The 27545-nt window shown below is 35.0% G+C and overlaps 1 protein-coding gene across 2 annotated transcripts in view; it reads right to left on the reverse strand.

Moving 5' to 3' along the window:
- Positions 1-27545, reverse strand: part of WDR70 (WD repeat domain 70) — a 136049-nt gene that overhangs the window by 71030 nt on the left and 37474 nt on the right. For both annotated transcript variants that reach the window (XM_087741068.1, XM_087741069.1), the window contains 3 exons: positions 23350-23483; positions 18197-18350; positions 16368-16444 (listed from right to left, as the gene is read on the reverse strand). In XM_087741068.1, coding sequence (XP_087597194.1) covers positions 16368-16444; positions 18197-18350; positions 23350-23483 — 365 coding nt within the window. The remainder of the gene's footprint in view (positions 1-16367; positions 16445-18196; positions 18351-23349; positions 23484-27545) is intronic.

Consider the following 27545-nt stretch of genomic DNA (forward strand, 5'->3'; position numbering starts at 1 on the left):
ATTTTACACAGCCCAGGATAGACATTCCGAAGCTGCCATTCAGTTCCTACAACTGAAAAAGTTGAACCATGTTGTTTGAAAGTATGTCCAGTAGCTGCAGAGAAGTCAGTGTTAGAAGTGTAAGTTTACCAGATACTTTCACTCTTTGGTGAAACCATGTTAAGTTGTAAACTAAGCTTACAAAACCAGTTCCATTTCCAAATTGAGGGAAAAAAGTGTATTTTCATTTCACATCTGCAGTTCGGACATGAACAACATGAAAAACTTCACATGCTTACTACAGTAACTGCATTTATACGCACACCAGATATATGTGCATATATGTGTATTTCAAACTACTGTGAAGGAAGTACAAATTCTTAACTTATGATCCATCACTACTGGGTGGATTCCCTAGCTTTTCCCGTGTGAGTTTCTCTGTCTTACAAACAAAACGAGCCTCCCCTCTTTCATATACGATAAACTTGGAAGCTGTGGATAATATGAAATTCTAGACTTATCATTTCATAAAAAACAAACAGATCTAGTCTTGAAATCAATATATGAGACATGGGGCAGAATCTCAGAAAGAAATTGGAAGATCAAAGCACAATGCTTAACTGAAAACCTAGTCTTCAGCAAAAGTGTGTGTTTACACGAGCAGCAATGTAAAAACCACTTGATTAATCAATTTCATTTCAACCATGCTGTGTGGAAAGTAAAGTTTTGTTCCTGTCTATGTGCGTAAACGCATCTGGATTTTAAAATTAAAACCATCCATAGGATCTAGGAACAAAGGACAAGCCATACTTCCACAGAGCCACGGACAATATAATAGCAAGACTTGCTTAAATGAGGAAAAAAAATTGGCACAATTTAGCATGCTTTGTTTTCCCATTTTCTCTGCATTGCAGCAAGTTTTTCTTTTGTTTTAAATTTTTAGTTCTTAAGATAATCTACCTGAAACTGTATGAACCCTTTAAAAAGGTAGTTATGCAGTAAAAATATAAGTTGAAAAACGCTCAGCTGCAAGCCTTTACAACTGACTGCATTTTTTACTGCAGCAGTAACATTTTAATCAAGAAAAACGTCAGAAAAATATTAATATAAATGTACATAGTTTATAAAGATGAAAATAGCTTTACTAACCCTTTTGTAAACATATAGCTTTCAGCAAGGGCCAGCACAGTCATTATTCAAACTCCTCTTAACCAGGCCTGCTCATTTGCTGTGCTCTCAATCAGCTCTGCACTGCATATATATCTATAAATAGATAGGTTAGTCTAGGAAAAGCCATCCTCACATATCTTCAGTGGACTTCACACCTTTAGGCACGTCAAGACAAAAAGCAAACTACTATGTCAGTGCAGTACAAATTACTACACACATGGGAGACAGCAGCAATTTCTTGATGAAGGCACTCTTGTATTACGGACAAGTCTCCAGAGTTGATTTTTCCAAAGACTTATAATTTTGACTAATCAAGGGAGATTTTCACAAGAGCAACAGAACTTTACCCCTACACAACCACAATGCTCTCTCTTCCTGCAAAATACCATGCTCCTTTGCCAAAGGATGAGAACTCATGCTGTTCCAGAGACAGGAGAAAGGAAAAAAGTCACCAGACCGTAACGTAACTGACACATGTAATTCCTAAGCCTCATTATTGGAAACAGCTGAATTGCTATGGCTAAAATAAAAAATGAAACATCAACTACATCAGGGTAGATAAGGTGGATATACGAATCCTCTGCATAATTTGATTTTCATAAATGCTAATTGTGCTCTATTTTTACCTCATGGAATTCTTGAGAACAACTTTTTAGATTATCTGCATGGTATTTCAATGTAGGTCTTTAAACAATATCTCTATAGTACACAGAGTGTATAAAATACTGGTAAAACCACATTTGTGTGGAAGCAAAAAGTATTATATTTTACACAGGTAAAAACTGAGAGAGACACCTAAAATCTCTGTAACTGACAGAGGAACAAAAAAAAATTATTTAAAAAAAAAATTATCTTGGGACCAGCTACCTGACTATCAGTTCCTCACTCTCTGTGTTTACATGCATGCATGCGCACAAACATCTGGTTTCTTTGAAGCCATAAAATTTTGTTACTTCACACCCCTCTAACTTTCCTCCTGCTTTGAATTTTATGAATGTAGCACTAGTCACATACATTTGATATTTAATTCTAAATAATATTAATTATCATCTGCAATAGTTTGAGAGTGCCTTATTTAAGTTAACTTCCTATTCACAAATAGTCATTACAAGAAATAAAGCTTGTAAGGCTCACTACCTTAAAGTCTTCCTGTATTATGGCACTGAATGTGCATGGAATACTTTTAAGTTATATTCTATATAACTATATGCATTTCCAAACAAAGTGGGCAGATCTACGACATCTCTACTGCTTTTGGAAGCCTTGCACTATTTTGTACTTTCCCAAGACCTTACACTCTTGAAACTGGTAGACTGCATGAGTACTTCAGCTTTCACTTGAAAGAACCACAAAGAGCTTGAAATATTAATATTAAGCAAGTTCAGGTTAGAGGCTCAGAAGCAAGGAAACAAATAATCCACCTGTTAAATATTTAATTTATTTATAATTTGAATAGATGGATGTTATTATACATCTACTTGAAAATCTACTTGGCATTGTCTAAGATGTTATCATCTCGCTCTTTCATTTCTAAATCATTCATTTGAATGTAACCTGATGAAGAGGCTTTTTAAACCAAGCCACTAACTTTCTACCACAGCAGATGAGTAATGTTCCCATCACTCATTCCACTGATTCTAAGGGTGCTAACCTTCAGCAGAGGATAAAAAAAAATGGGAGACTGCATGTGGAACAGCTACTTTACAACTGCATGGACTGCTCCCCAAAATATCAGAACTTGTGGAACGAAATTGTAATACTGTTATTTTTCATGAACAGTGCTCAGAAGACTATTAATGCCATCTAGATCGTTCTAAACATGGGTCCTGGGTTTAAAAATTAGCCATTCTAGAATCACTGAGAATGCTGTTACTCGATGGCTAAAATTCATGTAAATAAACATGGGCTATGTAAAATATACTAGACATCCTTTGTCTACTTGGAAAAGTTTCTAGAGCAAACAAGCCCTGGCCATGGACTGTATGAGTCCACTCTGATCCTCTGAGGTAGTCTCTCTGCATGAAAGAACTGGAAACATATATTCCACACTGTATTTCAATGGCAACTTTGATTTAACGGTCCAAAAAGACAACTACAAAAACGTATTTTCAAATTAGCACTATACTCACTCAGTGTCCTTAAAAAATTAACAAAAAAATTCCAAAGGAAAAGCAGTTCATGCTGCAGACAGGCACATGTTGGGATGAAACATCAACTTATAGACAAGTAATTAAATCTATTTTCAGAATTATTACAACTTGGATGAAAAAATAAAGTTTGTTTGTTTGTTTTTAAAAAAAACATTCCCTGAAAAAGTTCTAAAGCCAAATTTTAACTCAAAAGAACTCTGTTTAAAATTAAATTATTTGCTAGGATTTACAATAAACATGCTGACAGAATAATTAATTTTTAAAGCTTAAGTGTGTACCACCAAACAAGGGAAGATACCTTTTTTCTTCTCTGAAACTCTTCAGTACCTGTTATTCTGCTATCTATTTAATTCACTGTGAATCACACAACAGAAGGAAGCTATAAATGAGTGTAAGTAAATTATTTATTTTGAAGGGAGGAATGTATATGGTCTAGCAAGTTTATGATCACAAAAGAAGATCTGCATCTTATCTCACCAAAAGTTCAACCTCAGGAGACTGAAATGTTTGCCAGCAGGTTCTAAATCACACAGACACCATTGAATGTAGATTTTAATTGTAGAGATTAGCTGACCAGAAGTTTCCAGTACCATTAATGAGCTAAACTGTAGAATATCGATCAGATGTTTTCTGTCCTAGCAAACAGCAGATTTCACAAATCACAGGTCTGGAAACATTCCAAGGAGGAGATGAAAGGTTTTCAAAACCAAACTAATCCCTTACAAGAGAAATGCATTTAATATAAGGCTTTATTAGCAAATACTTGAATGACAAAATTAGCTTAAAAAGTTAACATTATTGCCATAAAGGGACTGTAAAACAATCTACTGCGGAATGATTCGGAGACAGCAAGGGATTGGGGGGGGAGGCGGGGGGCGGAAGTCAGGTAAATCATCAGTGAGGAACTGGTTGATAACACTGTGAAGGCAGATTGATTTTGAAGACATGACATGCAACTAAAAAAGAAAAAAAAATCTTGTAATTAATGTGCCACAGAATGAACTATTAGATCCATTTCCCACCGGAAGTTCCACATGGACAGTTCTGCCATCCTCAGAAGAACTACGTATGGACTTCTTCCTAGCCTCAAAAAGTTGAATAACTAACAGACATTCACAGCTCAAGCCCCAAACCCCTATCTGTAAGTAACTAACTCACATGTATGAGTTGATCAGAGCTTTTATCACCAAGAAATCTACATGCCCATTCCAATCTCAGGCTTATTAACTGGTGCTTTCTGAGCTCACTCGTTTGGTTGATGATTAAAAGAGAAATTTCATCCACCAATTGCTATGTGAAGGCTACAAATGGTAAAGAATTTACCGCATTCTGTCCCTAATAATCATTTCCACAGTCACACAATCCCTCTGTTGACAAAGAAATACTTCTCTCCTCTTCAAACCTCAATAACTTCCAATCACTGGATCTGTCTTTAACAATCCAAAGAAATTTCAACTGGCAGACATGTTACCTCTGTTTCAATATTTCTTTACTATGGCCAAGTCTCTTAATATCCTGTTCAATAAATTGAAGCATATTCAGCTCCTTGAGTCTCTATTAACAGAAGTTTCAGGATTCTTCTCTGACATTTTTCCTTTTCACTGTCTTTCTACATCCTTTCTGGGCTGCCGTCATTGGAACTAGACACAGAACTCAACTTCAGTCTCAATGGTAATTGCTGAAACAAAACATTAACATTATATCCTTTACCAATGTTATTAGTAGAAGTTAATTCTCTGTGTGTGTATAGATTTTTAAAAGATGTGTATCTGCTCTTCCATAGCTTCATACTAAGAACTCATATACAATTAATCCTACATAACTTTCAGGAAACCGGTCTAATTTTGAAAATATTCTTCTCCATGTATGACCTCACACTATGTTGTCTACACACAGTTGACTAACCAATCTGCTTTCACTATCAGTGACTAGTTCAGGTTTTACTAGAAATAGATTCACACTTTCTTTGATAAAATATGCTTTAATTAATTTATAAAAATATAAAAGTTTTGAGGCAATAGTCCAATCTTATGAAACTGCATTAGAAACATGTTTTGATTACTTCAGATTACCAGTTTGAAGATCTCTTCCTATTAGCCAGTCCAGCTGATATACGACAAACGTCTCACATTTATTTGCAAGATTAATCCTTTAAAAGTCATAAACAAAACTCACTGGAATTAACAGAAAAAATTTCAACAGATTTTGGATGGTAATTTACTGCTTGTAACTTACTAATGGCTACTATACAGAAATTTATAAAATGTTTCATTAAATAAACAAGAGAAGTTTCTCTCACGGAAACCCATACAGAATTTCCATGATAGTCTATCCCACTTGTGCAATGGGATTTATCAGCCTTAAATGGGATTTTCTGAACTGAAAGCATTTCCAGACCAACCATCATCCAGTGAAACCATACACCTTTGAAAAGACTACCAATTGAGAAATGCAACTTCAGACTGTTCCAATTCACTTCGTGAAAAACAAAAACCACCCAACATACATCTCTTAGGTGCTAAACAAGTAACTTATCAGTGGGATTTTAGCTATACATTTATATAACATAAGGACACTGATAAGAGGAACAATTTTAAATTTCATTACACAAACAATGAAATTACCTGCAATTCCAAATGTCAAAAAACCCAAAGCAAAGATTTTCCCAGAATTTTGATCTATAGGATATTAACTATCATTAGTCATTACAGCATAACTTTAATACAGAATCAGATCTGAACATTAATCATGGCAATTTAATTTTATTTTCTTAGACAGAATATATATTTTATCTTTGCAAGCAAATGTGCCAAAATAAATTCTTGTCTACCCTACTTTACTTTCTCATTATCAAACAAAAACACTGGAGTTTAGTTTACTAAGTCTATTGTACTTCCCATTATTACTAGAATAATCAGAGAATTCTGGTCATTCAAATAAGATGCATATCTCATGAGAAAACAGTCCTTTAAACTGAGTTATAGGTTAAAATAACCAGTGAATACTTGAGAGGAAAGGATTTCATCTTCATATAATAAAAGACATAATCAATTCTTCATGGGAGAAGACAGGAAAGGAAATTGCCAGAGAGAAAGATACTTGTGAAACAAAGTCATCACAATGGAAGTGTTTGTTCAACAATCTGTGTATGACCCAAAAACATGGCAAGTTTCCTACCAGTTTTAAAATGGCAAATTCCTGTCTTCTTCCCTATTTGATGTCAAGCTGAACTGATGGAAATATTAAAACTTCCAGTCTCCCATTATTTCTATCCTGCCAGAAGTTACTTACCCCTCATATCTGCTAACGGGGCTGCTCAAAAGTATTACCTAACCCATCTCAGTCAAAGTGAGCTAACACCAGGAAAGATGCAATAATTGAAGAGTTTTTCCAATTTGTCCCATTTTGACAGAAAGGGGTTAGGGAACCCAAGGAAAGCTTACACATGTAATCTAAGTTCTGCACAACACTGGTGAGAAGTGAAATACTAAGTGTTCTGGGAGAAGAGACACAAATACATGCACCGAAATTACTCCCTTCCCATGCTAAACTAAGAACATTGTGATTGACTAGGAAAAGCCAGTTTCCTTTGAAAAGGCTGTCCTTTCTTGCTCCGCTCACTGTACAGTTCTAAAAGGAGCAAATTATTCAGAAAGCACTGAAGTACTGTGAATATTTAAATTCTGTGCTTGCCAGACAAACCAACCCATTTTTTTCATGTATATTTTCATCTGACTTTCAAGTTTCTTGCCGTAATAAAAACAACTTTACCTTGGTATGACTAAAAATAAATCATTGAATGGAACTGTATTCTTTTATGTTCTAAATAAATTCTGAAAATTTGCCTAAACTGTAATATTGTCCTGGGGAAAAAAAAAAATTCATAGAAGTCTTGAAGACAAATTTTCAAACTTCAGAATTTCATCTTCATATGGAATATTTCATATGAAGTGAATATTTACGTGTATACAAACCTATATACTTACGTGCTTGAAACGACTTGGCAGGAATTATTTTTTTTTCTAGGATGGAAGTCCAAGCCATACTACACCACTGGAAAATTCAGTTGTTTCATCTCAATATGATTTGCATTCCCTACCCTATAAAGCAGTACGATGCAAATAGATGTAACTCAGGGTGACCGTTTTGGGAAGTGATAACTTCGAACCCCAAAGCAGGTCCTATGCTCTATATCATGCAGTTTGTTTTAAGAAGTAAATCTAGAAACTGCACAATAGCACACGCCTAAAACTTTACAATTAAACAAAGATTTTTAAATGATCCTCTAGATAAAGGTGAAGCATTAGTAATTATTTTCAAGTATGCTTTGCCAATTAGTCTTCAAATTTGTGAAGACAGATGCAGTGTTGAAGCCTAGGTTCTAATGAAAGTTTATGCAAACATCTTGGTAGTAGCCTTGGCATTGCTATCTTAATGCTTTCAGCAGTTTTCAAAGCTGCAGAGTGATCAGTGTTAACTGTGTTTATTACACAAAGTGTTTAACACAGTGAAGGCATTAAGACTAATAACATTTATCCAAAAGCTTTCTTCAGCATTGTAGTTTGTTTGGTGCTTTTAAACAAAAAAAAGGTCGGTATATGTAACAAGTTAAATCATCATATTTCTTCAAATACATTATTCACAAGATCTACAAATTCTGCATAACAGCAAGACAATATAACTACACTGACACTGAACTGCAGAAGTCCAGATTCTGCTCTTACCTATGTTTTCATATGCACAGTATTATTGGTACTTAAAACATTCAAGAAAAATAAAATTATAGCTTCAGTTCTCCAACTGTCAACCAAGCTATTCCACGCCTTAACAGAGTTCAGAGAAACTCCAGGGTTGTATTCACTTAAAGTGTAATCAGCTTAGGCTGAGAGGCTATCAGCCTAGAGTGAGCAGACAGTATGTAACCTGAATACTAGATTCTATAAATCCAGAAGAAATGCCATGTAATCCCAGTTTCACAGCCAGCAGAGCTGTCCTTCACAGTGCATGACGAAGCAGGCTGGAGATACCAAATTGCATGCTTTCCTGAGACCATACTACCATGGAAAAATAATCTAAGGAGCAAGTATGTGAAGTGTAGTACGTGACTTGGCTCTAAAGCTTATGGGGCACAGACCTCATCAACTGAATGAAGACAGAATCATCTGGGCTGAAGGGAGCTTGCCAGTTCAAGACAAGCAGAATGGCATCGTGGGAGGAAGAGCAACTGACTGCTCTGTGGGCAGGAAAAATGACTGCTGGCCATCTTCAGCAGTACTATTCCAGACCTTGCTCAAATCTCTTTTCTGTCAAGCTATCAAGCCTTTATGCAGTTCTGGGCCTAACTAAAGGAACACTTGCCAGAAAACAATGGCCATGAAGGAGAAGTCATATACTGATAGCTACCACCTACACAGAAACAAGGTAGCTAACGGGAAGAAGACGAGACAGCAGCTATTCTAGATGCAAACCTAATTAATAGAATAGAATTGGTTAACATATAAAAAGTGAAAGGTAGCTGAGATAAAAGTGATCATGAAACAGCACTGTTCACTAAGATGTATCAAATCTCAAAGGCCCGTCACAAACATGAAAAGAAGGATTTTAAGAACGTATTCACTTTTCCTTTCTGAACACTCTCTATGGTCATAACTTATTCTAATTCACACCACAAGTGGCAGAAATCTGTCTCTTTCATTAAGACAGAGAACACTTACTAAGCAACAGTATATGATTAAAAAAAAAAAACAAAACATTTAACACCCTATCCCATGCAGCAGACTAGCTTCATATTTGAAACACACATTTGACAAAAGTCTAACTATTAAATTGTACCTTAAATGCAAAATTTTATTTCTGAAGATTTGAAGCTACTTCACTGAAATAACTCCATCTATTTAACTGGAGATAGATCTACATTGAAGCACAATTTATCTCTAAATAACTTATTAGAGAGGTCACTTGGTGATGGCAGTCAATATTCTCTAAGATACCTTTTAAAGAGTATGAACATTAACTTAGCTTACTAGGAGGTGAGAGAGGGAAGACTTGAGAAGAATTTTCTACAGTAAACCAGCTGTTAAGCAACCACAGCCCTAGGTGCAATAACAAATCACAAAGTTCAGGACTGCTAAATTTCAAGTTTGGCTGCAAAGAAACTTCTAAAAGGAAAAAATATATGAGAGTAGGGACATAGAACACCTGTTTCTGAAACATTTAATATCACTGAGCTCTCTTGCTTATTCATATAGCACTACCTATCACATTTGTGATAAGAAAACATCCAAATAACAAAAACAATATTATCCGTTTCCTCTTCCTCCTTTGTTTTAACATAGAAGTCAACCGATATATTTTAGAATGATATAAACAAGGAGTTAGTTATGTCTTAAAACACAGGGTATTTTTTTAGGTCACTCTGCTCAGGTGTATTTCTAGAGAGGAGAATAATTTTTAGAGTCTTTCTCATTTTCAAAATTTTCTTTCACTTGGCAATGTGTTAATGTTGGCATTTCTGTTACTATAAACTTTACTGCAGTTCTGTAGACATGCTCAACAAACTGCTGATAAATTGACAGATCCTCGTCTTAGTAAGCGTATGCTCCATATAAGCCTGAAAAATGTTGTAAAGACATTATGAAAAAGACAAAGATGACATTGATCACGCACTGTATCTGAGCTTTGTCTAGAATGGCAAGGAGTACGTGCAATTAAGAGGGACTGATCCTTAAGGAATAGCTATGGGGTATTTGAAGTTCTAGGCAACATACAGCCATAAATGAAAAGATAGCCTGTGCAAGAAGAAAGTTTAAATCAAGTTAATACCAATACTGGAAAGAGCTTTGTATGTATGCTTTAAAAACAGTGAAAGGTTGGTATGAATACCAACAGCCAAATCAGTGGAAATTGAAATTATCATTATCTGTAAGGCAAACTTTTAAAGACAGAATTACTGCGGTTCCATGGAGAAGACAACCGAGTTTCTATGTCAGTCTTGTCTTTTGATACTATTTTATCACTTGAAATGTTGTAAAGCTAAAAGCAACATTACACAGTTCTGAGAATATATGCGTAAGTTTTAACCTATTTTAAAAAAATACGTTCAAATAAAGAACTCTTTAGCTAAATCACTACATTAATTAGTGTTATTCATCCATACACTTAAGGTTAATCACCAGATTACTTGCAGAACTGACAAATTTCATACTTCCTTCTGCAACTAAAAGCTAACAAACTCTGAACAATTTGTAAAAGCCAAACAAAATTATTATTAATCTCTAATTAAATAATAATGAAAATATTTGTTTAAAAATAAGGGGTTTTTTAAAACTTACTATAGTATGAAAAACAGAAACAGTATGGTATTACATGTTTTAACAAGCCATTATCTAGAATATTTTCAAGGAAAACAAAACGAAGTTGTATACATTCACTAACAATCACATAAACGGACATGAACTTATACAAGTTAACAGGAAGAGTTTTCAGACTTATTCTGTAACTGCTAGGTCTAGGGTCTGGCTTATTCCAGTGTGTAAGCTGACCAGTTTCTGTTTCTTTCATAAAGGAGTCAGAAGGAACTGTGGCTTTTTCTTATGTATTCTTTTCTGAGTTCAACATTGTGTCCTTGAACAGTCATACAAAACACACTGAGACTCCCTGCTGGTAATCCGTATATCTGCAGTCTGAAGTGATAAATTTACAAACAGCCTAATAATTACAAATTAGAACACATTATAGTCAAAACCTACTTATAGGATTTTTTTTTTTAAATGTAGGGCAACTTTGAATGTCATGAATAAATCACAAGAAACGGACCATGTCTCAAAATATTTCTTTTACAATAGCAATTCTAAGAGCTTTCATTTGAATTACTTTTTATTCAGGATACTATAACAGCCTTAATCACCTGGAATCAAAAGAAACTCTCAAGTGTATATAAAGACTATTCCCATGTAAGAATTTGAGTCATAGCAGGTTAATATAAAAAGAAATATGTACTTAAAATATTTTAAAAGCATTTATTTAAAACATATTTTAGATGTGTTATTTTCCTTTGACTCCACAAGTTTACTTGCAAAGTTTGTTTTTTAACATCTTTATGGATCATGAAAACTCCTGTTTTCAACATACCAACCAGAAAATGCAATCTTCTTTCTTTACTTTACTTTTAAACTGTATGCAAGTGACAACCATTCAACTAAAGAGACAGACCATGCAAATGCTACAGTAGTCCACAATTTGTGAATAGTTGTAACACCCAGTTTATGAATGACTGTTTTCTCTATAGGGTGCAAATGTCATCTAGAAGCACAGAATATACAGATTAGGGTTTAACAGTACATTAATGCCCCTCGGGTGCTCCCCTGAGTCCTCTTCTTCAACCTCAGACACTGCCATTCAGCATGCCTCAAGGAGCATGACATGTGCTTCAACTGTTACTTTCAGCAGCTTTCAAACTTGTAGGTGAAAAACTGAAAACCCTTACACCTTTTCTTGCAAGCATCTTTAAAAACAGATGTTGGTTCTGGCAACCAGGTTTGGAGCACACAGAAGCTCTCCACACAGAAATACTGATCAAGTGTGTGAAGAAGTCTCTATTTAAGAGCTAATATTGTCTTGCTTTGGTGTTCCATGTGATGTCCAACAGAAACTAAAGCCAGCAAAACTGGAAGATGTCCAGCCTTCCTTCATGCCTCTTAAAGGCAATACTGGTTTCATTCTCCTACATCCACACACTCAGGATTGACTACCTGAAGGGTTCCATTTTGGTGTTCAGTGTTAGGTGTCCTTCCTCACATATGCCAGTTGTGGCAATTCCTTTTCCGATGTGAGCATTAAATCTTAACATCTAGAGATACAGACAGCACGACATTCCCTATTAGAAGTTCCAGAGCAGTCACCGTAATTCAAGTAATTGGATCTTGCATCAATGTCTAGTATAAATTTTAGAACAAAATTAAGAGAAATCTACTGCAAAATTTCCAGAGCTCATCTCCACTGTATACAAGAGCAGCAGTGCACTGTCAGGAGAAAAGACTTTGAGATGAGTAGGTGTTTGATTTCACCTTTTCCTCTGCAATAGTAAAGCTTTTCATTTCTCCTCTTATGAATATAGACCTTCTTGATAAAAAAATGAGAGAGAGGAATATGTCAAGGACTGTGAATGCCAAATCACATCCATGTATAATGTCAGGAATGTCAAAATTGGGTACAGGCAGATCCTCTGCCCTGTAGAAAGATGGACTCAGGACTGGGAGATTTTTCTTTTTTTTTTTTTTTTTTTTTTTTTTTTTTAAACTAGATGAAACATTCCTACCCGAAATCTCTATGTACCAAAGCCATATAAAGATATATTGGGCTTTGTCTCAACATCTTCCTTGAGAGAAGACCTTACCAACAGTTAACCTATTTGGACGAAAACCACACCAACTCTAGATACGAAACCATTGCAAAAGCATTATATCTTGAGAACAATCCACACACTACATTTCCAACCATAGCATAGCATGAAATCCCATCTTAATTATTAACTGTCATTGAAGAACATAAAAATACAAGAAACATCTGACTAAATCTGACCATAGATTCATTTAACCCAGTATTCAGTGTTTGATCACAGCAATAATAATGCTGATCAACTCCATGGCCATTATGGTTTATTCCCTTCATTCCCCCTCACTATCCACAACTGCCACATAAGACATGTTATAATACCTATTGCATTTCCTATCTGTGCCCTTCTAAACATGAATTTCTCTCATCCCTTTTTAAATTTGCCTCCACAACCTCCTGTGACAACACATTCCAGAATATATTTGGACAGTATCCATAAAGAAGTATTTTCTTTTATTAGTTTTAAACTTAACTCTAGCCACTTTCAACAAATGCTTCTTAGTATAGGAGGTTTTGGTGAACAACAGTTCCACATTCAGCTCATCTACCATCTTGAACATTTTGCAAACTTTGATCACATCCTATCCCCATTTAGACCTCTTCCCTCTGGACTAAAGACTGCCAGTTTTTTGGTCTGACCTGATAAGGCCACTGCCTCCAAAGTTCAAGTTCTGCTACAGTAGTTTTGTTTGCTTTACATGCAACCTAAACCATACAGACTCTTACACAGTTTCATATTTCTGCAAGTGTTTCATTAAGTGCAAATCTATTGACTCGAACAAAAAAAGCCAGCTTTACAAATCAATGAAATATAGCTCTTCAACATGTAAGGGTCAGGTGTAAATACTGGATTAAACGTAAAAAATTAAGACAAGCAGATAGGCAGACAGTTGTAACATTTAATCACATCCACAAACACATTCTATGCAGGATGTAGCATAATCAGTACAAAATACAAAATTTCTGGTTTCTGGAATGCTTGGTATAAATCAAATTTTTAAATTGCTTTTATGTGACATTCAGAAAACCTGTTTCCTTTAAGCACAAATCAATAACAGTTATCAATTATCTCTCGCTGGTACGGCCCATTTCTTTCTTTAGCTTTAAACATCTCTGCTCTGAAACCTAAGTATTCTAATGTTACTTTGCTAAGCAAAATACTCTCTGAAACTATGATAATAAAGCAATCTCACAGCAGTTATTTCTCCTCATTCAAAAATCACTACACAGTACCTTCATTTATTTAGAGCCACATTTCCACTTCAGCATTCTCCAACATTATAAAAGCAATGGCAAGACCCACCATCAAAAAGAAGTGAGAAATTCACCTGATACTGTATAATACCAACAACTGCTGTCATTTACTAATGAAACACACATTTTCAAGTGTGTGCTACTAACTAACCAACCTTCACACAACATAATTAATGAAAACAATACTTTTATTTACCTCTTTGAATTAATTAAGTTTTCCAAGCTCATTAGACATCGGCATAATCAGATGACCTTCTCTACTCAGACTCCTACTTTCCTAGTTCAGCAGGCTCACTGTGAGTCAGCAGTGTGCCCTGGCAGCCCAGAGGGCAAACCGCATCTGGGGTGCACCAAGCACAGCACGGCCAGCCGGTCACAAGAGGGGATCGTCCCGCTGTATTCAGCGTTGGTGCGGCCTCACCTTGGGCACTGTGCGCAGCTCTGGGCCCCGCCATTTAGGAAGGACGCAAAGATCCTTGAATGCCTCCAGAGGAGGGCAACAAAGCTGGTGCAAGGGCTGGAGGGCATGTCCTGTGACGAGCAGCTGAGGACTTTGGGTTAGTTTAGCTTGGAGAAAAGGAGGCTGAGGGGCGACCTCATTGCTCTCTGCAGCTTCCTGAGGAGGGGAAGGGGAGATGGAGGTGCTGAGCTCTTCTTCCTGGGATCCAGTGGCAGGACATGTGGGAATGGTTAAAAGCTGCACCAGGGGAGGTTTAGACTGGACATTAGGAAGCATTTCTTTATGGAGGGGGTGGTCAAACCCTGGAACAGGCTTCCTAGAGAGGTGGTCCATGCTCCAAGCCTTTCAGTGTTTAAGGGGCACTTGGACAATGCCCTTAATAACATGCTTTAACTTTTGGGCAGCTCTGAATTGGTCAGGCAGTCGGACTAGATGATCATTGTAGGTCCCTTCCAACTGAAAATATTCTATTCTATTCTAGTTTATAGCTCCAGTCTTAAGAGGAATTACTCATTAAGCTTTAGAGACTTTATCGTTTCTGTTATTATTAAATTTTACAGATGGAATACTGTCTTTAACATTTAAGTCCTGTGTTTCAAATTAAGCCATCTAAATTGTTTCTTTTCACATGATGTGTCCAAAGCATGGAAAGACCTGTCACTAGCAAGAAACAAAATGAAATGGGTTTATAATACTTTTCCTATAATGTCAGCCAGTCTCTGAAAATGCAGTTATGCAGCCATTTATAGTAGTGTTTATCTGGATTTTACTTACTTGACCAGACCATTTCAAATCACAGCAATTCAAGCATCAGGGATGCACTGAATCCATAACTGCTATATTATTAGGCACTTGCTTAGACAAGACAAAATTAGATAATCTTCATAACTTATAATACCTTAATTTGTTTTTCACTATCTACAAACTATTCAACCTAATTAAGAAGCTGTACTGATGTCTAAGTACATTCAAAAAAGCAACAAACTTTCAAAAGTATCTGTTCTGCCATTTAATAAATATTTCTACTATGGAAGTAAAACCTTTGTGTCTCCAAGCTGGGAAAAATATATAGTTGGCTGAACCTGCATGTATTTTTACAATTGAAGTTCTCCATAAAGCACATTGTAGAATTTAAGTTTTTTTTTTTTCTTCTGCCACAGTCTTATCAGAAATTGTGCATTTTCCTATTAAAATCATTTTTTCAGGTATCTGGGTGTTAAACCAGTAAGTCAGTCCCTTTTGGGAGGAAAACCCCATGTTGTTTAAAGTAATTGATAATTGGAGTCTTCTGTTTACCATGGACTGCACTACAGATACATTAGTGGGGCAATTCAGTCTTCCCACTCACTGCCACTCTGGAGTAAAGGAGATTGCACATTTGAAAGATCAGTTCAAAAGTCATTCATTGTCTTCCTACTGACTGCTGCAGTAACTTTATTAATTAATGCAATTGGACAGTGACATTTTGCAGTTTGATTCTAACCACGAGGATCAAAACTGGAGTCACAAAATAATTTCTAACAGTCTCTGACAACTTCCATCAATACTCAATTACACGTAACATAAAACTTGCAACTTCCAATTGAAATACTCTATCTTCCCAGCAAATTCAGTTACATTTCAGTCTCCACACAGGAATTATTCTACTTGGAAGATGAAATGGGTAAAGTTAAATTTTGTCCAAGAATTTTTGTAAAAACATATTTAACCAACAACTTTCATGAAATATCGTTAAAAGTAATTTAAAATTACAAAACTAAAATCATACAGACAAAATACATTAATTATCTAGAGCCGAAACAAATAAAATTTTTGCTTCCAGATCTCACCTAACATTGTCCTAAGCACTTGTTCAAGACTTAAAAGGATGATATTTAAAGCAAATTAGGGCACAATATTAAAACACAAATGCGAAACAAGCCTCTCAAAAAACCCTGACAAAGATAGACCTCAATACTCACCCATCATTAGAACATGTCAAAAATTCTTCCTTTATTTTTGGATGCCAACAGCCCGAATTGAGCATTGCTGTGTGACCCTAAGGAAATAAACACAAAGAGGTCCTACAAGGTTTTGTAAGATGTCTTACAAGGTTTCATAAATTTTACTCCAAATCCTTCAAGTGCAATCACGTGAGAGCTGTGGGCTGAATCAGACCCTTCTGACCACAGCAATGGCTGACTGACATCACAATGATTTAACAGATTTTATGTACTCTAATCCATTTCATGCTTGCTTGTTTTCATTTTCGAATTATAAAAACCCTGGCATTTTTTATTTTTTCTTTCAGAAAATGGCATGGAATCATACTTCCCATTTTTCTCTTACGAGAACTGTAATGCAGAGAAAGGATGAAACAATAGGCATCAATATGGTGTCATGCAAATTGTTCCAAGCTACACAAAAATAATAGGAATAACAAGAGTTATCAAGGTGACACAATATACATACTCAGTGCCAAAATACACTATCCAAAGACCTTGTTGGAGAAAACTGAGGAAACGGAATTCAAGAGTCAACATGATTTAATCTCAGGTGAGTTTTTCATAAAAGATTAGAAGTCGCAAATTGAGTAGTCGGCCCTGTTTCTTTAGGATGCAAAAAAGAGAAGGTACGGATTTTATCCAAAGTAAGCAATTGCCAATATGGTGACTATGAATATAAAATGTCTTTGTCCAGCTGGCTTTACTTCTTTGAAGTACAGGCTCATTGACTATATTCAAAGAGAAATCTGGAAATTACCGCTGCAACGCTGGAATTGCTTCAGTTTGCTTTAAGCACAAATATGGAGACAAATACTGAAAAGTTAATGGGGTGATACAACAAATATTTTAGCATTTTGACTGTTGGACCACAATACATTGTAATTCTAGAAGTTTACAAGAGAAAGAAAATCTGAATTATTTTTAAGTAAACAAGAACTAAAGCAGATGTTACTATTTGATGGTTTTATATACACATCACTAGCCAAAAGAAATAGTCAGCTGACAAGAACAGCCTTAGGCAAAACAGCATTTAGCCTAGTTATTTGGCAATATACTTTACAAGCAATAAATAAATCAACTTTATCATCAGTTTGAGCAGTAGATTTTATCATTACTTTTTAGGCTTAAGCTGTTTAAAAAACTGACCTGAATTTAAATCATCTGGGTAAACAGAATCCTTGTCTCACATAGTTTGTGGAAATACAAAAGCAAAGTGGTCAAAATGAAATCAACTGTTGTTAAAATACTTCAAAACTGTCAATCAGCCCTTCTCCATTTGCATTTTTAACTACCATTTTAACTACCACTCATGGTATGCAAGTAACAATAATAACCTCCAACCCCTGCCTTGAAAGAAGTAAATTGCATCAGCAAAAGAATGGAGGGCAGAAGAAAGCAAGAAACTAGAACAGATCAATAGTTCCTAATTTTTTTTTTTGATTGGTTGGTTGAGGGTATTTTTTTTTTTTTTTACAAGACACACTTTTAAATAGAGGAACTTGTTGCAGCATCATAGAAACATTAGTCGGAAGAGACCTCTTGAGTTCACCTAGGTCAACCTCCAGCTCAAAGCCAGGTTATAGCCAACACCAGATCAGGTAAGCCATGGCTTTGTCTAGCTGGGTCTTGAAAACCTCCATGGATGAAGGTCCCACAACTTCCAACATGTATCAATACACAGGACTATTGCATCCCAGAGACAGGGCTTGGCATTCTTCCTTACTGAACTTCATGAGGTTTCTCGTTAACAGCAAAAATACACTATATTGTCAGTCTTCTGGCATTCAACTAATTTCTGACTTTACCTTTGTGTTTGTCATATCCACAATGTATTGGTCTCCTTTTATGCATTCCATCACTGGGAAGCCATCTCTGTCAAGAACTTTTGCCTGAGAGTTACCAGAGACAACGAGAATGACATCTCCTGTGCTGCTATACTGTAAAGATTTGATTTGGTGACTAAAAAGGAAAAAAAAAGAAAAAGAAAGAAAATGTTTCAATTAATTTCAGTTCCTGTAAGCCTACCCTAAAACAAAAGCGTCAATGGTGAGAAAACGTATTGCAGAAATAGACCCATACACACTCCTATACCAAAAAGGTGGGGGGAAAAAAAAAAATCTGAGATTATTGGATTAAAGCTTTTTACTCCTCTCTGTGTGTGTCTGTCCATGTCACATTTCCTTCTTCAACCACACAGCACATGAAACAATATTATTTACAAAGCTGGCACCTAAAACGTCATTTCTGGCAAACATTTAACTTTAAGAATACTCTTAGAACTCAAAGTGAAAAATAGTCTGTGTCAGATTCAGCTTTTCAGGGCCGAAAATTCTTTTTCATCTTCTCAAAAGCAACATGTGGATTTACAGTAATCTATAAGTTACTATAAAAGGATGTTATAGACCTATACAAAATTCCACTGTACATTGTACACCAGGAAATTAGTCATATGTCAGCATTATTGCAGATTTTTCTATGTTCAGGGCTACAGTTTCGTCAGAATCTTAGATAAAGTTAAATATACCATTAACCCTGGAAACATGACAGTAGATAACTATCTGCCTGTTCTACTATGTCTCAGATGATTGCTCATTTGCTGTAAAGATTTTCTTACATGCGTCTTCTATTGATTGAGAAAATCTGGGACAGAAATCATGTAATAATACCAAGACAACAAAAATTATTAACTGAAAGGGGGAAGATGGTTGATTAGTGAGAAGTCCATTTCCAGCTTCAGCATCTTCGCTCAGCATTCTGCTTTATGAACAAAGTTCACTGCAGTTGCTGTATCTGAAGCAGATATCCCTTTGATCGCCTACCTGGCAAAGAATGCAAAGCAGTCTATTCACTCCACACCTGCCAGAATTTATATCCTGGTACATTAACAGAAGGTGCGCAGCAACATTCTTTATATTAATGCTTCATCTCTGCAGCTAAATTAACCCCAAATTAAGGACTGGAATGCATTTGCCAGCTAGATTTGGATTCCCATGGCATCCAAACTGTCCTCAAAATAGTATTCTCCTTTTGGTGAAGAACATAATGACATGCATTCAAATCCTAGTAACTTTAAGGAAACTACTTTTTAACACAATTTCACATCAGTAAAGTTAATACTCAGATGATCACAAAACTGACTATGCAACTTATAACTTCATGATTTAATGTTTCACGTCTTATATGGTAGTGACTTCATGACTGACTCAGCAGTAGCTATTTTCTGTTAAATTTGTCCTCAAAAGCACCCTATTATGTAATACAAACTGGCAGCCAAATTGCCAAAGTATTATAAACTCTGATTTTTAGTAGAAAGGAGACACTCAAATCTGGGAATTTCCGAAACAGATCACAGGCGATGTGAAAAAGCATCCTGAGCGGCAAGAGCAAAAATGGATAGCTGCTCAGAAGAGGGGAAAAAAGGCCAGCCACATTAAGCTCAGAGGAAACACTGAAAAAATTAAAAAGAAACCCACAAGAGAAACAATATCTAAAGTCTAGAATATTCTCTGCAGACAGCTGATAAACCTAAAGAATCCATCAGATTCAGCTTTAGAGCAGCATGCATACCTTAGGAATTAAAAAAAAAGTCTTCCCCAGTTGTACTTCCAAGTGCTCTTGCCATATCACGATTCATACAAAGCTCAAAATATCCCTGAGCCCCACCTGAGTACCGCATGTAGAATGAAGTACTTATCTGTATTTCTCACACTCTAATGCTGAAATTGTCAAAAGAAAATACCCAGCACATCTCCAAAGCACAGATTTACATTTTGCACTTTTCATTGTTGAAATGTAAGAACCAAATAAACATTTAAAACCTACACTAAAAGACTATTTTTGCTTGATGCATGCCTCATGCATGAAGAGGATTTGGCCACTAGATACGATCAAACAGCTTGTGCAGAAGTAGAATCTGATTTCTGAGAGAATCCACAATATGTAAAGGCCCACAGAGTCTTCTGAGAAAACTGCTTTTCATGCACTGAAGTACTGAAATTAAAACTATAGACATTAATACTGTTAACATGGCACTGTTCATAATTTGACCAATATTGTCTCATTGCTTCTTTGTAGTTCTATATCAGCATGCTTGAACAAGCTTGGTTTTCACCTTAGATTTAGATTTGAAGTTTCTTCTAACAAGGAAGAACAGCTGATTTTACAGTGCCTGGCACAATTGGAACTTAAGTAATAATTCATTGAATCAGTCACGTGAAAAAATTAATCTGATATTTCCACAACCTTTATCTAAAGGAAAAATAAACACAAACCTTTGTGACTGTGCAACACAACTTTTAAAATCATGTTCAAAAATTGATTCTATAAGCAGGGTATTTGCAAAGCCCCAGAAATTAGGCCTTTTCAGATGTTTATTGGAGTATGACCAAGAGTGAGGCTCTGCAGAGGCAGTTCTTAAAGAAAACATTTTTGGTTCTTATTAATGTTAAAGCAAAAGTCTTGGGAAACTTACAAAAACAGTTCCTTTTAATAGCATTAATCCAAGTCATTTTGGTTTAAAGCTGCCAAATGTGCACAGTACTTTCTGCCAGGACCTGCAGAACAGAGCTACATACATGGACAGAAATTATTTGTGTGTCATGATTCCACACACATAACACAGCTTTACCTTACCTTGCCTTCGCCTTCAATACTAAGGTGTGGTTTGAAAGTACTAGTTTTCTGTCAGGCTCTTTTTTTTTTTTTTTTTCCTTACATCCCAAATCCAAGGAGAAATTAACAGAGTAACCTGATACTATGCTACAAAATGGAGCCTGGACAATATCAAGTTGTTCTCCTGCTTTTTTATTCTTGAAATTAAATTTATGGCTTCAGAACTGTATCTCTGCTAGCACCTAAAGCTTCCATACCAGAACCCCTCAGAATTCTTTGAAATTAAGGTCTGTGAATGCTAATAATCCTTGCAACAAATTCCATAGTGAAAAAAATAATATAAGAATATATATACACCTGGGCATAAGTTATACAATATTCCAAATAGTGCTCACCAGCATGCCTCAATGTCAGCATGAAAGAAATTTTCTTGAGTTTGGATCTTTTTACCAGACAGAGCCATAGTTCCAGTTTTATGTTTACAAAAAGATACAGAAGAGGTATTTAAATCATGTATTTTTAAAAACCCAAAATCAGTACATGAGACTTGCAACATAAGTGAAATTCCCAAACTTTTCAGCAGTCAATTCTATTTTTAATATTATTTTATATTTATATTTTTATGTGTTTCATTTATACTTCAACATACTCAAACCACAAGAATGTACACTTCACCAAGAACATTCGTATGAAATACTTGAGATACTTACAACACACTAAATGAACAGTGTCAGGGACAACAAGCACTTTAAGCTCATATTTTACCATCAGTTTTTGCCAAAAGGAGGTTACAAATATATTTGCAAGCTGTTTTCCTTGAAATGGGACACTAACGTACACTGTACTTGTGGTTTGTATAGTATATTTATGTCTTATACCATTATTACCAAGTACTACTAAACTTGAATGCACTCTTTTGCTCAATTTGGAAATGCTATAGTTAAAATAATTTCCTTCTGTGGGAGTAAAGACTGTCACCTCTTTCCTACTGCTCAGTTATGACAGAGGAGAGGAAAATACCATTTGTATCCTGCTAACTAATCATGTAAATGAAACTCATGCCAGAAAAGTCTGAATGTGACTTCATGTTTGGAGAATTTTATTTATTCATTTATTTATTTCAAAGCAGCATGTTTCCTAAGTTATGTTTTCAAAGTAAATGTGCCATTCATTGGTTTATTATAACAAGATAACTCTGTCAAAGATATTAGAATTGCATAACGAGTCAAAGCAACTTTTTATTTTCCTGGTTTTTCACAGTTTAGAATATTAGTAGAATCCTTTTCTATTTTGCTCCTTTTCAGGCTAACAACCCCTACTTTTTCTTGTCTTTCATTATCTAAAGTCTTGGTACATCTATAATTAGTTGTACACATTCTAACCTTCTAAACTGACCGAAATTCAGCTGTAGATTTTTAAGACAATAATGATTAAAAATAGACAGTCTAAGGACTACTTACTGCACATAATAAATTTCAATCCCTTTTTTAAGTGTACCAAAGTATCTTATAAAGTGCACCACATCAGTCAGACATTAGAAAGTACCTTGCTAGAACAACTGTGTTATTAATTTATGATTGTGTTTATCTGAAAGTTCACTGTGCATGAGACATGCACTCCTTTTGAAGGAGCTCCACGTTCCATTTCTCTGGAATAATTCTCTTGCTGAATTACCAGTGAACTGCATGGATAGTATGGAAATCACTCTCTAAAAAATGTTTCCTGTATTTTTTTTTTCAATTTACATATATATAAATATATAGATAAATGTAAAGAAATATATAGCCTTTTTAATGCTTTTTTAATATATAGCTTTTTTTAATGCACACTAGGTAGCTATTCCATTATCAGTGCAATGCAAAGGACCAGTGCTTCCAGAAACAGAGGATTTAATGAAAATTAGATATGCCCTCACTCAGAAATACTGGCAGCAACTACAGAGGCTCTCCACAAAGGGGTCAACTGTTTTAACTTCTCTTGTTCACTAATTTTATATAAGCAGAGTACATATAGAAAGTGTATTCTATTAATTTTGATTACAACTATGAAAGTTAACTTGTCTCTTTGAGAGGTTCATAGTTCATAATCTATTTGCTGATATGCTATTAACAATTTCATCTGCAAATTCACCTGCAGCTTTCTAAAAGGGGAAAAATATGTAAGTCACTGGAAAAAGCATGAAAAGACATACGCAGACAAGTTCTTAGGTTAACATTCCATTTACCACAAAAAGTACAATGGGATACAAAAGCCTTTTAAACAAGCTATCTTACAAGGCTTTTCTGCATTCTGTTAGGAGCTTAACATAGGCACAGTCTTAGGTGAAAAAGGCAGTCTTCATGCCTACCATTCACAAGGCTGGAGTGACCGAAAAGCTTGGAGAGAGGCATCCATTCCAGCAAAATCCCAAAATTTAACATCATAGTCATATCCACCAGTTATCAAACGGGCACCTGAAGGATCCAACCCCAAAGCAGAAACCTATAAAAAAAAAAAATTAAACAATTAAGATCATTCAAGCTTTTTATTTTTTTTCCCTACAGTTTTTCAGGTGTCACCAAAATATAAAATACTATCAAAGTAAAAAAAATAATTCAATGTGCTAGTTTCTTCCTAAAATACGACTGCTATATTTTGTTTTTGACTTTTCACTACTTCGTATAATGTCTGAGTACTTTGGAAGGGGTAGGAAGAATGGAAATGGAAATGACATAATCTGAATAAACCACCGCAGACAGCTGAGCAAAGTTAGTTTACAGTGTTTGCCTTCTAATCATCTCATTGCAGAATTTGGATATGTTTCATTTCTATGAAGAAAACTGTACTCTAGACTTTTCTCAAAAGGACTAATATTTCTAGGAAGATACTGAAATGGCATTTAACATCTATCAGTTTAAGATTTTGCACTAGTTTATTCAAGACAGTTCATGTGCATATACACATTGTTTAAATTTCTCTTCTGAAAAAAGAAAAAATAAACTTAAGATTAAATCACAAAAATCACAAATTTAAAGTCACAAAAAAATACTATTTTAACTAAAATAAGTTCAAAAAAAACTTACCAAAACCCATTTGTTTTATATACAAAACTAGCTGCTTAAAGCTACTCAGAACTTTCAGGAAAGAATGCTTAATGCTCATTACTCTCATTTGTTATCCTCAAATCAAAGTTTGAGTAAAATGGGATTTTTAGTGAAAATCCTATTTTAATTCTCTATTTGAAGAACTTTACTGTAGTAGTGTTCAAATCACCATATGGAGAAGTGAGAGTAACAGAAAGCATCTCATTGATTAAACATCCTTTCATTTACCTTCAAAACGATGTCTTCTCTTTTCTCATTTGTGAAAATACTACCTACTACCATGATTTCAAGTATTAGTACAAGATAAGCTAGACAATGTGCTAAATTAATTTGTAAGTCAAGTAAAGATATTAACTCCCCAAAATTAAGTTGTCTACATGAGATAATGTTGAAAAGTGATATCAAAAACTGTAAAACAAGAGTATTTTTAGAATTACTCAAAATTACACCCAACCTGAAATGTTAAAATGACTGAAAAAGTTTTCATGAGAAGATAAAACATCAGGAATTCATGCTTAGGTTTTAAGACCTGGAACAGAATTTAACCTCTACTAGGCATTTCAAGTTAGGCAGACCACGGGTAAAACCTAGACTCTAACCACAGGATGACTTTTAACCATTGGACTAAACCCTGGGTCATCCCATATATATAAGATAGGTAATCATCAGATTCAGAAACCCTTTCACAACAAGGAAGAGAGTCTTCAACACAAGAAAATAAAGTGATAATAATTAAAAAAAAAAAGTTCTAGAAAATGCCTGGAAAGGGATTCAAAGAGATGAGCCAGAAAATTCTGCAGGAAAAAGAATAATCTTATACTCCACCAAGAACATTCAGACTTATAGAAAATGGTGTGGGGAAAAACAAACAAACAAACAAACCCTGTATACACAATAAAAGAAGGAAAAGCCTTAATTTCTGAGTGAAAGATAACACCTGAAAATAGCATCATAGCTATAGGCTAGCAACACTGAACTTCTTTGGGGTGGGGGGCGGGAGGGATCAGGCCAAACATTTTCAGATGCCTAAACCTGTATTAAAAATTCCAGATATTGATGTATAAAAATTGCAATAATTTGCATATAAGGATGCTTGTCTGTATGTATCTTCTGTACATGTGTACATGAAAAGTACTGACAGTCAGTATGATTTAATGCAGATACATAGAAGTACCACCAAAAAAACCTTGTCTCAAAGATATATCAGCCCACTACTGTGCTTTTTTTTTTAAAGCTTTAGTATATACACTGTATTATGGAGACTTTTAAAACTTATGTAAACTGTTGAATAGTTCCCACACAAAACAGTGTTTAAAAAATTGAATTTAGCATGAAATATTCCCTTTTCCACACCCAGTTGAAAAAATAACCTACAGAAAATAAATGTTTCAATCAAAACACCAGTTATGAATAGAATTTATTCTTTAGGATGAACAATTTGTTTTGGTAAAATTAAGGTTTTCTTATATGAAAGAGTACGGGCTTCTTTTGAGTTTTCTTTTTGCAGTTTCATGTAGAAAAGGTTCACTTAGGTATTCCTTATTTCATCGAAGCCTTATTTCTAGTCATCTTCTCCTTAAGGCTCACGCTGCTCCTCATACTGGTACCTCACTGTATTTCAAACATACAGTGCGCATCCTATTGCATCAACAGCTTGAAAAAAGTACTTTCAAGAAAACCAAGATGTTGCAGAAATGATGCTGCTGTTCACCAAGCAACTGACTCCTCCTTAATCCAATTGTCCTGCTTTATTTTAGAGGCGCTCACTTGCAGAAATCTTATCTTTTCTAAAAGGTCTAAAATCTCATTCTTCTAAAGAATGCAAAGGATCATCAGATGTCCTAACCTAGTGCCCCCCCCCAAAAAAATCTAATTTACACAGTTATTAATAGATTCACATTTTTCTTTTTACTTCCCCGAATCAAATGTTTAAATGTACTGCTTTTGTGCTATCCCCAAGAACGAATTAAACTCCACTTAGTTGTTATGTCAATGTGACATATTTGATTTTCAAATGAAACCATTTAAATGCAAATTTTGAACCCCATTCATTTCATTCATGATTTCTGACATGCAGAAAAACTCGTCATCTCCAGATTAATCATGCATTCGATTAATAGACTCAAGTGTTCTATTCTACAATAACTACTATAGGAAGGAGCAGCTGTGATACGAGACATTAGAAAACACACTGTTCAGAATATCTCTGATTATGTAGTCTCTCTCATAGGCACCTATATATCAAAAGTGTCAGGAGAAAAAAATATAGATCCCTGAAGTTTCATTGGGAACAGTAACTCCTATTACATTGTACAAGCGAGGCAACCAGGAAATTAATCAGGTTTCTGGAAAGACTCTCCAGCTTGGGAAATCTTTCCTGAGACTTTTCAGCTGCACAGGAATAGAGTCATCATCAAACCCACGTTCATTAGATTGAAGAGGTACAGATGGGATACATAAGTTTAGCTGAAATACAGTACTCTGTATGAACATGAGAAGACTGTATTTTAAAACATTGGGGTGAAACCCTGTTATCAAGATATGAAGTTGCTCCCATCCTTACATGTGTGTAATGACATGGGTAAGTAGTTTCATTATTCTAAAACAAAAAGATAGTCCTTCTACTGAAGAGCTGTTTTTTTCGATGATATGTTTCATTCACTGCATCCAGTCTAATTCAACTGCACTATATGTACCCACATTGTAATTCACCTCTGCTCTAGGTGATGACAGCTGCATTCTCATTCAGTGAAAATACCTCAGAAGTCTTCCAAAACTGTAGCTTCCACTTTACAAAGCCTTTTGGTTAGAAATAACATGACCTTATGCTTTAAAAAGCCATCAAAATATTTACTGGTTAATATACAGAAAAATAATTCAAAAAATTTCACGTAATAAAGTTTGGTAGGAAATGTATTCAAGAAACACACTACAGAAGCAATTACTGTCACATGTAAAATAGGAAACTCGTTTGCACTAGTACACTAGTATGCAAATCCTAGCATGCATAGAAATTAGCATGCAAGGAAGTTACATGCACTGTGTGCATAAAAATCCACTCTACTTTTGTTTAGTGTAATACAATGCATCTTTTTCAGGTCTTAAAAGAGAGTATTTTTCTATTTTCATTCATAACACACTTGTTACTTCTTTCCTCTCCTCTCTCTATGTCTGTATGTCTAGGCCTATGATAAAACAAATAGGTAAGCCTGATCACCTCTCCACACTCCAAGACAGACCACAGAGTTTGATGCCAGATTAATGAATAGACACTTCTGAAAATAACTATTTCTGAAAGCTTATAAAAAAAAAAATTATCATCTTTACTGTTAAGTTTAAGCCTGCAGAAAATTCCTTTAAAATGTCCAATAAATATTAAGAAATTAACTACTAAAAACTCAAATCTTAAACTCATATTATTTATGTTTAATATTTTAATTTGAGATATATGTTAATAAGT

Source organism: Nipponia nippon, unplaced genomic scaffold (genome assembly GCF_047370975.1).
Source record: "Nipponia nippon isolate SJK-2023a ecotype South Korea unplaced genomic scaffold, ASM4737097v1 scaffold_71, whole genome shotgun sequence".
Classification (NCBI taxonomy): Eukaryota; Metazoa; Chordata; class Aves; order Pelecaniformes; family Threskiornithidae; genus Nipponia; species Nipponia nippon.